The sequence below is a fragment of the Aplysia californica genome, unplaced genomic scaffold (genome assembly GCF_000002075.1).
Source record: "Aplysia californica isolate F4 #8 unplaced genomic scaffold, AplCal3.0 scaffold00025, whole genome shotgun sequence".
In the NCBI taxonomy this organism is placed as follows: Eukaryota; Metazoa; Mollusca; class Gastropoda; order Aplysiida; family Aplysiidae; genus Aplysia; species Aplysia californica.
The window spans coordinates 1,670,500-1,684,010 of record NW_004797295.1 but is presented as its reverse complement, the minus strand read 5'-3'; the positions used below and the strand labels follow the sequence as shown (position 1 = coordinate 1,684,010).

Sequence of the window (13,511 nt, the reverse complement as noted above, 5' to 3'; positions counted from 1 at the left end):
AGTCCCGTCCTGGTGCGGTGTCTGTTTTGAAGCAAAAAACTCGACTGTGGGGTGGGACAGCCCTAGGCCTAGGCCTATCCCATGACAGGACTGTAATAGGCTAGTGAGGTAGAGATTTAGATTCTTGCCTCGATTCTCGGAGTCTAGGCTAGGAACCAGGCTAAAAAAAAAGGAGACGGGAGGCGTCGACCCTGGGCGGACTCGAAGCTTAGAGTCTGGGAACATGGAACAAGATCGATTCTTTGAGTCCTCATTTGGAGTCGAAAGAATCGATCCCAGAGTCGATCTTGCCCTGGCCTAGGCATTACTGTTGCCAACAAGTCTATTTCACCTGAGAATAGAGATATAGGGCAATGAGGGAGCTGAATAGGATGAGCTGAGTCCACAGAGCTCTGTGATGTACATCTGGACTTGGTCCTCTCAACCTGGGGTTTTTTTGTGTGTCCCAGTGACTGGGATCTTTGATAGAGGCTGTTGGATTTAAGAAATGCATTAAAAAATGGGTGGAAAGTGGTGTATATAATGCTCACTGAGGTTGTATGTTACAACATCATTGGATATGTATAGATTGTTCATGAATGAGTCCCCTGCACTTTATAGTTTTATGTTGTGGTTGTTTTTTTAAATTATCACTCAAGTACTGTGTCTGCTCTTGCTTGAATAATACATCATGCTGTAAAAATACCAGTTATCTTTCGATAACACGCAAATTTTTTATTTGAAAGTAACTCCTGTCATCTGATAGATATACATATATATCCTAAACTATGAAACAAAAAAAAAGGACCTGTAAGCTGTTTCTTTGGGCATTGCCATGATCAACACACATCAGCAAGGGAACGTTATACTTTACTTCTTTTCTCATTTACTATCCAGATACTGCAAACGAATTACTAAATTTTTTACCCTTTATTAAATTGTGTAGCCCCTTTCCACAGAATGGTTGGAAAAAATCTGAAAAGATCCCTGCTATGATTCATCCTTTTGTGTTTTCTGGTGTTTCAGCTACTGTTCACAGATGTGCAAGCCCGTGTTTTGTACACCACTGCAGATGAGCTGGAGCATGTTCACCACCACAGTGTGCCTGTAGACCCTGACATTGTGTTGACACACCCCTCGGATGATAAGAAACTGCTCCTCTACAGTTTAAGCCATAGACAGGTAGCGGCTTCTAGTTTATTTCCTCTGTGCCTTAAATCCAAGAGAATAAGTTACCTAGCTCAAATCTGAAGTTTCAGTAGAGGAGAAAAGTTGCAGTGAAATTTAATCAACATTCTATTGGCAAATGATTGTCTGAAAATCATTTAGGTGCATGAAAATGTAGCGTTAATTCCAGAGATATCTTGTTCTGAGATCAGAATTGTATTTGTAGTAAACTGTTGACTTTTACATGTAGTGATAGATCAATTAACCCTTTAACCCTGCACCTTGACTTTTCCCAAATCTCCGTCCAAGGACTACTCAGTTGTTGGTAATCTCAGGTGCACCAGCCTTACACACGGCGTCACTTTTTGCCCGATTCTGTCACGTTTAGTTAGCGTGACTCAGCAGCCTGCCGGAGCTCCTCGGCTCAGGGTAACGGGGTTAATGAGCCCTGAAGCGACTTTGCTGCTGTCGGTTAAGAAGTTCGTATTTTTGTCTAAGTTTTGAAACAATATAACTTTTTCCCCATTCCACACAGCTAACCATTACGCGCATGTTCTAAAAGTTCAGTGTCTTGAGATTTATTCTGCGTTAGAATGGTTAATTTCTGTGCCTCAGTTTTTGTTCTAGATAAGTGTTTGTAGAGTACTCAATTTGTCCTATTTTAGTTACATACTTATGAATAAATTATTGTTTATTTTAAAAAGGCATGACAGATCTCTCCAAAATCTGTGTTAAATTGACTACAAATATCATGTCTTTTACCATGAGAAATCTTAAATCTGCGCGAGTAGTAATAGTCAAGTTATAAGAGAAGAAAGATGCACATCTGCATTTTTTAACTAAAGACACTCAGCGTTAGCTCTTGTCCTACCATTAAACAAGAGAAAGTTACTTTGCGTTTGTTCATGAATCATGCTGTGTCTGCATACAACTAAGAAAGATATATTATGAGATTTCTAAAAATCACAAAAGTGTGTTTATACATGGGTAGAGATTAACTTCTTGTATGGAATAAAAATAATGACAGCTAACACATTCATTCTTAGTTTTTGTGTCGGACATATGCGCGGCACTTATGAATGTAAAGAAATCAGAACATTGTCAGTTATTGCAAATGGCTATAGAAACGAAAATACAAGCTGGAAAAGCCTGGTGCTGATTCAGTGTCACTGGAAAGCTAGAAATTATTCTTATAATACAATCACGTGAAGTCATCCCTGTTATTCAGTCAACTTACAACACCTAGATCTAGTGTTTTAAGAAAAATAAGGAATAATTTATGGAGTGTAACCGATAGCCCACTGTTCGTGTAATACATTGTTGTAGATGTATTCTGGCACTAAAATCGGTTTGCACTTTTTCATAGAGAGACATCAGGGTAATTTTGATAAACTTTAGAGAAAATATGCATCTGTTCCCGATTATATTAGGCACATAAAGTTGGATTTGGAGGAATTACTTCATAGCGAATTGTGTGCCAGATGGATAAAGTTGCAAAAATACAGCTTCCTATTATACGCGCAGATACCATCTTTTCTGAGTATCTGCACCAATGTTATGTCGTTCATGTTCCAAAAGTTTGACAGTTTTTGTCGTGCTTTTTATTTTATATTGATTTTTTTTCATTCACTCTTGTACTAACAATTTTACAATTTAGCATTACGGACTTCAGCGCGTCTAACAAAATAACCAGACAAGTTACAATGTCTATTGTTTTTTGGGTCTCAAGAGCAGAAATGGGTTCTTTGGGTGCATTAAATGATAATTACCATAAATACAAGGATACACCTAAAACTGTACGTTGAAAAGTACCAAAAATGAAGTCAGCCCAGACAGAGCGGCGACAGGAAGCTGACCCCTGTGGTCCCGACGTGATAAGGCGCATTGTTAAATTCAGTTTTCTGTCAGAAAATCTTTGCCGTGTACAATTAATGCAGACCATTTTAGGAAAAATGTTCTTATGCAAAAAAAACCATTAATGATAAGAGCCAGGCGTGCTGGAGAGGACATTTCCACATAGATGAATCAGCTTAAGTCCTTTACTGTTGCATTTTGCTGGCTGTCCATAGAATTTCTCGTTACTTACGGGCTTTCTCTTTAATTTACATGCTGTTCATCAAATTGGGCTTCTCGTGTTACTTTTACTTGTATTATATCCTCTTGCTACCTTTCATTTTATTCCCATTACCTTTCTGAGTTCAGGGAGCACAATAGAAAGCTCAATAATAACAATTATGTGATGATAACATATTGAAAACTGTGAGAGAATGTCTGTGCTTCTCCAAATTTGGATTAGACATTTGTTTTAGCTCCACAGGAAGCCACTTGCCTGTTGAAGTATTCATGAAAATTGTTTGGAAGGGGAGGCTCATCGTTAATTTCATTAGCAGCAATAAAGCTCTGTAGTCAGTTGAGTAACAAACAAAAAGCTATTTTTTCTTCACGAGAAAAATGAAAAGTTGCAATTACTCCAACTCTACTCGCAATATGTTTGAAGGTTACTGCCACATCTCTGGTCTTCAGTACAAAACCTTTAATCATTACACCATATAAAACATATGTAATGTTGTCAGTGGGGACTGGCATCAAGGTTGTAGTGAGTTGACTCTTTGTGAGGGGGCTCTCGTGGCCTAGAGGTTAAGGTGTTGGCCTCTCATTCAAAGGTCCCGCGTTTGAATCCGGGTAGCGACCGAAAAATTTTCTTCTCTAAAATTGTCTCCTTTCACCTCCTTTCCTGCTCTCCAGCAATGCTCTGTCATCTGCTTTCTGCCCCCACCCCCTCACCTCCTTTGCCCCCTCCTCTGGGCTCCTGACTCTTTTTGCAGCCTTTCTACTGCTACTCCTAGGCTCCTCCTTACTGCTGTCTTTCTGCCGCACCCCTGATCTTTTGGTAGGAAAGATCTCCACCTAGCTTTCTCGGACAAGGGCGAAAAATCTTGGAGGGCCCAACTGAAAATATTAAGTGTGTCCCGTGCGCTCATATGACCTTATGCAGTTGCAAGCGCCGTAAAACACTTACCAAAAAAAAAAAAGACTCTTTGTTGTTACTGGAAAAGATGTGAGCTCAATTCTCTGGTGATGAATACTGTTTTATTATCTTCTTTTTTTTTCTGCGTTGCTGTATCCCACTTAACCAGGGTTGGCTGATCTCAAAGCTGCCAGCTTTTCATATGATCTAAATTGTGTTCATGAGGCACAAATATTTACAGTCATTGTCAATGGGATACAGAGCTCAATTTAATGAGAAACTTAAAATTATAGTAAAGGTAATTTGTGTTTCCTCAGCTCTATGTTTCCTTTGACTTTGCGGCTTCTTGGACAATGCTGGCAGAGAATGTTTCCCCCAAGTTCTACTGGTAAGATCCGTGAGTCTTATTCAGGCTTTTCTATCCATTTGTTTTATATTTTTGTCTACTTGCTCGGTGATCAACTGCTCTTCCTCCTCAAGTTGACTGTCATGTATTCTTTTGAAAATGCTTTACACCTCAGTCTTCATAATTTAAAAATCAGATGACTCCATTTTAATGTTTCCCTGCTGATGAAATTCAGTAAATAACATTATTTTTGTGATGTAGTTACGGTTTACTTCTCTCAAGTAAGATAGCTTAAAATAAGATCAACTTTATTAGTCAGCCAATGAGACAGATGCTGTTGTGCTTTTAACGACTATTATAAAATGATAAGACATCACTGAAAATTGATTAAATGTGTTTGCACATTATTACTCTGGCATGTTTTGTGGTTGGTTGTATTTCTCTTTCAATGAAAACGTTAAAGGATTGTAAACTGCATATCTATAATGCTTATTACATGATTTTCTCATACCCTTTCTGCTTTACATTGTGTTGATGTTCTCTGTCGTTGGTTTGAATATTTTTCTGCTGTGTGTCTAAAACTTCTTCTTCTCCTCCTCCTCCTCTTCCTCCTCCTCCTCATCCTCAGGGGGTAATTGACTGGAAGATTTTTATAAATCTCACAGTGCAGAATTAATTTTTATGCACATTTCAGTTTTATTGACTTAAAGACTAGAATCATCTCGTACCTGACAGGCAGCCAGATGCTGTTTTTGAAGGTACTCTCAGTATTTATATTGACCAGAGTGGCTTCAGTTTTGGGCTGGAATTAATTTTGAATTTTGCCCGGATGATGGCCAGAAGGACCTACTTTTATAATTTTCGAATCGCTAAGGGATCTTTAAGATGGGAAGCTTCCTTTTGGGGCCTCCAAAATTTTTCATTCTTATAAAAAATGCTTGGTGCTCTAACCTACCTATCCTAGGCTGAGTGGTGTGAAAAACATGAGAAATAAAATCAATGCTTGTGGAGATTGAACAGGCGAACACTATACCTTAGTTCTAACAGGGATATGCAGAAGAAGAAGAAATTATAATTGAAGGGCTCACTGTATATAAAAAAAACAACCCTTACACATTTTATTTTGTGTAAGGTTCATGAATACAGTGTTCAGTTATTTATGCCTACTCATGGGTACTTCCGAGTTTTAAAAAATAAATTTTAATAACAATTCTTCTTCTCATCTTCTGTTAAAACCAGTCATAATGTGACATGGCTGGCTTGTAGAGTATACTTTAGAATAACCTAAGGAGTAAATATTTCCATTCTATTATTCTCAAAGAGTGCCACTGACTGTAGTGTCTTTAGGCCATTCTCAAAGGGGGGACATTTCTCGTTGAAGCACAGTAGAAATGTAAATGGGCTGATTCATGTCACGCTCATAACTGTGCCTGATCTACAACAGGGAACTGCTGCTTTTTCTTTCCTAATCCTCACTATTGTCATTTTTCCTCTACTTTTTTTGTATGTTTGTCACTCTCTTGTGACCTGCTACTTTTGGGGTGCCTTGATAGTCGAAGCAGACCTTGTGCTGTTGAAGCTAGAGAGGTGAGCAGAATAAGTCTGATTCCCTGTAAAGACTTCTCTGTTGACATCCACCCCTTGGCGCTCATATGACCTTATGCAGTTGCGAGCGCTGTAAAGCCCTCTACTATTTTTTTTAAAAACCAAAAAAAAAAGCAGAATCGCATGCCCTGAATTGGTGAGATGGTGATTACTAATAATACCTTTCTACACCTCAAAGTTCATTTGGAAAAGTACCAACAATTTGAGGTGTCTGGCTGACCTCAAGTCACCAAGGAGATAATGTTCTCTATGGGGAATCCCAGGCGTCAACTAAAATTCCACTGCTGGTGCGCTGTGAGAAATAATTCAAGCTTTCCTTCAGATAATTTTGTAAAATGTTTTGAAGTAACAATATTTATTCTTTTTTGCACAGGGGACATCCCGACTATGATACAGACGTCGATGTGGTTCACATGGAAGAACTTGGCTCAAGTATGAACTGTAAACGTAGAGTATAGAAGTAGAAAACTTCCTCTAATTTGTCATTTTAATCAGTACCTAATCATATTTTTAAAATTCTGTGGACAAAGATATTGATGTTGTTTCTGTCAAGTATGTTTGCATCAAAAGAAAACAGTTGGGCATTATGAGACTGGTTTACTTTTACAAAAAGAATTTTTTTTAAACACACCGTAGACCCTATCCATAGCAGTCACTCTAGATCACAGAGAAAAGTGATCGTTATAAACAGATGACTGAGTTATGGTCACTTACTAAATTTGACAAAGTCAACGGATGGCGTAAAATCTGAAATCTTAATTTTATCTTTCCATTTCATTTCCATCAAACTTGTTGTCTATCATAAGAGCTTATTTGCGTTGATTGAGTGTACACACTCAGTTTGGGGACGAGTATGTGGAAAAGTTTTATAGCGAGTGACCGCTACAAGCAAGTTTTGAGACCAACTTGTCGGGTGACCTACCATGACCCCAGCGGACAGGGACTGTTATAAACAGGTTAAAATATAAAGGAAAAGCACAAGGGTGCCACGAAACAGTGGCCTTTAGTACAGGTGACTGCTGTGGAGAGCTGACTGCAAATTGTTTCATGATAAGTTTCTAATACTATCTTCATATCCAGCCAATAGTGTTGTAATCCATATATTCAAGCTTCAGGGACCTTTTTTTATAGTAATTTAACCATTAACATATGATCCTTCAGGGGTGTCAAATAAAAGACACCTACTATTATTTGTTCATTTAAATTAATTGGTTTTGCTCATTTCAGCACCATCACAAGCCATCTACAAATCTTGCATCGCTCCAAAATGTACCAGGACACAAGAAGACGTACAGGGTGTAGGGCCCTTTTTGTCAGGTACCCTGCAAGTGCACAAGGAGTACATGTTCATTCAAGTAAGTGCAATAGATTCTATACTTGATTCTCAGGTCACTAGTATTTTATATGTGGCATGATAATTTGTTGCTTTTTATGCAAGTTCACTTCTGGAAGCAGTTCTGTCTTGTAATGCATGCTTTTGTAAGAGACTCAAGGCCTCAGTTCTCATGAAAGCATGTCCACTACTTTTGTTTCAACCCCTACGTTGCCAGAGGATGTGCGTTCCTACTGTCAGCACTGATTTTCGTCTAAGCTCCTTGGCCAGGACAGCAGTCTCATGTCTCTGTGTTAGTGGACTCACTGTCTAGATCTAGCCCACTCATTACATACTTTGGACCCCAGGTCTTCGATAATGTTATTTTCCTCTTTCCTCATTCGGTATATCCCCTATCCTACTACCCATACTTGCAAATCTGAGTCAAAAAGTGAAATTTTCTGCCTTTTTAAGTCATTTTGGTGTTTACATATTAAGAGACTAGTCGCGTGTTAATTAGTGGCTTGCAAGTCTAGCAGTAAACTAATACTAGCCTGTTTGATACTGATATGGGCATTTTTATTGCATAATTCAAACTCTGTACAGAAGAATTAGAGCCAGATGATTAGTGTGACATATATGTAACGTCTTAAAGACAACCAGGAGCAGCAATTTTTGCCAATTTCTGTAATGTCCATGGTATGGCACAAAACTAAAACTTACGTATTTTCATGATACATCATAACGCAATGAAGGGGTTATGTCAATGTGGATTCTGTAGGCAAAATAAGAGTAGTGTCGATTAGCTCTTCAGCAGTGTGTTTGCTAAAGCATAATGTAGACTTTGATAGCACATTTGTTAAACCTTGTGTATGCCCATCAGGGGATCATTGCATAATGTGTGTTTTTTTAAGGCATTGAGAAAAGTTTTAGAGATGATGGTAGTTGACATTCATCTGTCTTGGCCTGTGTCTGACACAGCGCCGAATCAGCGGTCATTTAGTTTCGCCAGGCTGTACGCTGCTAGGTCAGCGTGACCGGGGTCAGCTACTGGTCAGTCTACCTGCGCTCACTCCACGCACAGGGTTACATACAATTTTACACAGTTTTGTTTCAACGCTCATGAATGAAAGCAGGGCTATCAATATACACATACTGTTCCATCTTTGAGTTTCTACTTTCAATGTAGTTTGTGAAAACGCTACAATGATATCTAGTATAATTTTTTAACTGCATGTGATCAAATACAGCCGTCTATTATGTGGTAATTAAGTTAATATACACCGAATTAAAAGTTATGTAACTACCAAAGTACTGGATAAAATTCACTAAGACTCGCTCTGAATAAAGACAATTAATGTGGACATCTACTTACCAAAGGACATCATTGTTGGAAGATTAGTAATCCACATTTTTGTATTTTTGCTCAACAGCCAAATTCGTTGGGCTTGTGATGAAATTCACATTACAGTATCTTTCATTAAATTAATGACACAGATCTATTTACACATCTTGTACATCTATACGCTTATCTATGGCGCCGGGGTTGTTTCTCGGTGCCTGCAGCCTCAATGCGCAGTGAAGGTGCTGTCTGGAGCAAATGTGCGATCATAAAGTATTGTAGTTTTTCCGTACTGTTTACAATGCCTTGAGCCCGCTTTTCAATTTTTGAAATAAACTGGTGACAGCTTTAGGTTCCTTGTTCTCCCAGCAGGCCCAGGTCAAAGCCGTGTTGTGTTATGAATGGAATGCAGTGTTGTTCTAAAATGTGCTGTTTGGGGATTTTCTTTTTTGGAAAATGTCTTCTGTACAGTTTCATGTACGTGTCTATTGCTTTCTGAATTGCTGGAATAGAGGTTTTCGGAATAGGTGCGCTGTGTGAGACGTCATTATGAATTTGACTGTATGCTTGTTTGAGAGAGTCGAAAATCAACCTATAATGTGCTCGTTGTCAACAATGATTGAATCATAAAATTTCCCTTTGCAATGACTCACATGTCCTAGCCTTTCTTTTCAGCCTCTGTTGTACTTTAGTCACGTTCTTACACCCGCAACGCGCAACAAAGTTCATTCAGGGAGGAGGAATTTCTCTCATGTGTGTGTTCCATTGGGAGATTTCAGTAAACCTGCTAGAAATGAATCTCGGGCAAATGGATTCTACATAATATCGTAACATAGCTCAGTCAACAAAGATGAAATAATTTATACACAGTAAGCACAAATGTGTCTGTCTTTCATAGAAACAAAAATCTATTAAATTAATGGAGAACTGTTGAATTTATAACAGCATAGAATCCAGAATATACAGTTGCAGGGGCCAAATAACAAGGCACTGGATGAGAATCAGATGTAAACGACTTAATATTGAAATAACTATTCTTCAAACAATGATGAAAATTACACTTGTAAAGTTCAAATATGTCATCAGTGCATGTACCAAAATTTGTTGAGATTGAGCAGGAACTTTGAAAATTAAAAGTGAATTAAGTGCAGCACACACATATTAAATTCGATGAAATTGAGAACATTTTGCACACACTGTAACATCAGCAAATATCGTCGCATTGAGATCGGGTTTTCGCAGACTGAGAGGGGGAATCTCGCTCTTTTCTTTTTGTATGGACTAATTCGTGGTTAGAGTGAGGATACTGCCGATAATTAGTATCAAAAGTGTCGATTACGCGATGACCTGCCCGCCTGTAACTGATGCGCAATCGAGCGGCCAGTGACGCCCGCGTAACCCGGCATGCGGCGATTCCGACAGTGATTTAATGACTTCCAGATGTCGCTGGCCTGGGAAACTAAGAGGCACGATTTCGGCCAGTTTTCGGCGCTGTGCCGGATTTATTTTTTTTGGGTGCCACATCTTTGCCAGTTGAAGCTAAATACAAAATTGTGCTGAACAATGGCCGAACCAAAGTATTATAGGAAAATTTTCGTTTGAGTCTGGAGAAACACCAAAAGGAAAAACTCATTTAACTGTACGGATCCACAAATTGTGGAAATGCTAATGTTACAGATAATGATATAAGTGAAAATGAGGATCATGCTGATGGTAACCATAATGTTGCTACTGAAGAGAAATGGGAGATCATGATGATAAACTGTGTTCATAATCTATTTTGTTTTGTTGCCTATTTATTGAACTCCCCTCTCAGACTCTCTCGTTCCTCATTCCCAGCTCCTGTAATGCGTGGTAGGTTATTGAGTAGTACTTGGCCAGATAATTCTTATCATTTTGTTCAAGATCAGATTTGAGGCAGATTCAGGCTGTTTCATAAACAGGTTTTTGAACCTGGAGCAAGTATATTGGGACAAAACTCTATTCAGTCCCAAGATTTCTTTTCATGTGCATCTCTGTCTTTCTTTTTTTGATACTGGTAGTGTTAAAGTTTAAAAAGTATTTGGTTCATCTCATCTACTTCATGCAAATTTTTTGTAAAGAATATTTCTAGTTTTCATTCTGAGTGGTATTCATGTTTGCTTCTGTGGTGATTTCATGGTTCGTTTTGATTTGTGTGCTTCTTTTTCAGAGCATTCCAATATTCCTTCTTGATTAGGTATAAATCATTTTTGCTATTGTTTATTTAGGCAGTTCAGTGAACGAGATCAGCTAGCGGCGAAATCGGCCCCTCGCCTCAGGTAGAAAACCGTGAGCGCACGGCGATTTGGTGTCCTCAGAAAATCGCGAATATTGTTTCGTTAATTAGTGATGACCACTACTTTCAATACATGTTTTGTAGATTTTAAATCATCTACAAAATTGCTTCTTCCTTTGGCAGATCCGACTAGTGGAGCCAGAGATATTTTGATTTGAATTTAAGCCAATTTTCAATTTTTGATATCTTTTTTCCCCACTTGCCTGGCAGTTTTGTAACTTTTCTAGCAGTTAGAAATATTCTTTATCTTTAAAACAAGCCTAAGATTTATGACACTAAACTTTGTATGTTTTTTTTTATATGAAAGTACAGATAATAACGTTTAATTTGATGCAAAAAAAAACAGGAAGATATCTTTACTGGTTGCGAAGATATGTACATTTTTGTCAATTTTTGTCCACCTTTAGTTGCAAAACACATTGCGAAAAAGGACCAGATTTTGAGCGAAAAATAAAGTAGAAAAAATCCCTTACCTTCTCAACCAATACAGATATTGACAAAATTCAAAAAGCACTGTGATCAGTGTGGCAGGACCTTTCATTTGAGCCTGTTTTCATCAAAATCTAACAACTTTGAATTTATCACTGAACTGCCTACTTGGATTTCTGATGAAGATTTTTTATGGTGACACTTTGAAATTGTGTGAACAAAGAAAATGTAATTGTATATCCGTGATTATTTATAGTTTCATGTAATGGGAGAAAAAATTAGGTCAAATGTTTGGTTTTAATCACAAAATCACTCAACAAAATGTTTCTCTTTCAGAAGTCAAACTTCATGGAATCGGAAGACTATTTATTGGTTTCCTATAAGAGAGGTCCCTTTAAGAGAGCCTACTTCCCGAGTGACTTGAAAACAGATGTGAGTTGACCATGTGATAACAGATGTTGTTTATTGTGCCAATCCTTTCTTTCATTGATGTGAGTAGTCAAAAGCATAATAGAAATCCCTGTGTATATGAGCTCTGTGTACTGTAGGAAAACTTTTGAGTGTTTTAGCCAGCCTAATTGTTGAAAGGTAAAAGCAAGTATGGAGTGGGTCAGAAAAGCAAATAAGCAAATGGACGAAGACAAAACATAAGGGGAGCAACTCATATATTTTGCAGTCTCCTATTATCACAGTAAATTGTTTTAAAGCATGAACTGTTGGGTAAAACTGATTTAGAGCTTTCTAATTTTATCTGACTTGATAAATTTTTTTTCAGGACTTTATGTTGCTGGATGTTGATGATGGTCAAGTTTTTGTGGCTGTCAATCATGGTAATCAGGTCAACCTGTATCTCTCTGAAGCAACTGGCCAGTTCTACGTACTCAGCCTGGAAAATGTCTACCATACTTTACTGCCCAACGACTTCGACATTGATTTTCATGAGGTCAGTTTTTTTTGTCTGTTGATTATTTAGTTTATTATGAGATGAGGTGGATCTGATTTTTGTGAGATAATTGGTTATTCTATTTTTTATCTATAGGCGATTTGTTGGGGGGGGGGGGTTTAATGGACAAGACATTTTCTGTCTTTCAAAGAGTACATTTTATGTCGATTGATATGAGGGCAGTTTGTTTTATCTCTAGCTCTTTGTGTTTAGAACAGGATGGGGGATAATGTCTAGCAGCATTTTCCTAACGGATTGTGTCACAAATAAATTGTAACTTTTGTTTGCATAGAGCAACTGGCTGAATTGTACCACTTGTGAGTTTTTGTGGGGTTTCTACCTTCTTTTATTCTTCTCAGTCATAATCATGTTTCTTATCACTTTAAAGCCTTTTGTTTTTATTAAACTTGATACTCAGTGCTACTATTTGCATAAACAACAGATAAAGACTCTTTTCAAATGGAAGTGAACTCAAAATGCTATTAAAATTGGTGACAAATGCATTATTTGACTTTTTAAAAAGAGATTAGAGAGATGTTGAAATGTTGTATGAGTTGTGCACTCTTTCAACTGTAAAATATTTGACTGCAGTCAAATTAAATCAAGAGCTTTTAGAGTTTCTACATACGAGTAATAACTTGCCACATTCTTATGATTGCAGCAAAATTTTGAGGGTACTTTTTGTGTACTCTTAATAAAATAGCTTCAAGGTTCTGTTCACCTGCATTTTGACTTGTTAAAAATGTGGACAGAAACATATAGCTTTTGATATCTTTCTTCTGTTTCATAAACTTAATTAGACGTCACTCTGTTTTCTATTTTTAAATAGACCTCATCTGTTTCCAAATTATGCGAGTTCATATATACTGACGAGCAAAAGAAAGTGGGCACCCTCCGTTCTGTGCATTATTTCCCTTCTTTGCCGTTGTAATGCCGTATTGCCAATGGATTTTGAAAGACTTGCCATTTTCTCAATAAATGCAGACAAAAGACTAAGAAAAACGATCAAAAGCACACCTTTTATTAGAAATTAATAATTACTATTCGAATGTTCAAAATCCCAGAATTAGTAACAGGTGTATCTCCCACCAGCATTGATGACT

At 37.7% G+C, this 13,511-nt stretch overlaps 1 protein-coding gene across 1 annotated transcript in view; it reads left to right on the top strand.

Moving 5' to 3' along the window:
• Window positions 1–12,471, top strand: part of LOC106013516 (VPS10 domain-containing receptor SorCS3) — a 28,506-nt gene extending 16,035 nt beyond the window's left edge. Inside the window, exons 4-9 of the mRNA XM_013089462.2 lie at window positions 1,006–1,161; window positions 4,432–4,502; window positions 6,439–6,497; window positions 7,293–7,420; window positions 11,802–11,897; window positions 12,241–12,471. Of these exons, the coding sequence (XP_012944916.2) occupies window positions 1,006–1,161; window positions 4,432–4,502; window positions 6,439–6,497; window positions 7,293–7,420; window positions 11,802–11,897; window positions 12,241–12,438 (708 nt within the window). The 3' untranslated portion in view covers window positions 12,439–12,471. The remainder of the gene's footprint in view (window positions 1–1,005; window positions 1,162–4,431; window positions 4,503–6,438; window positions 6,498–7,292; window positions 7,421–11,801; window positions 11,898–12,240) is intronic.
• The last annotated feature ends 1,040 nt before the right edge of the window (window positions 12,472–13,511 follow it).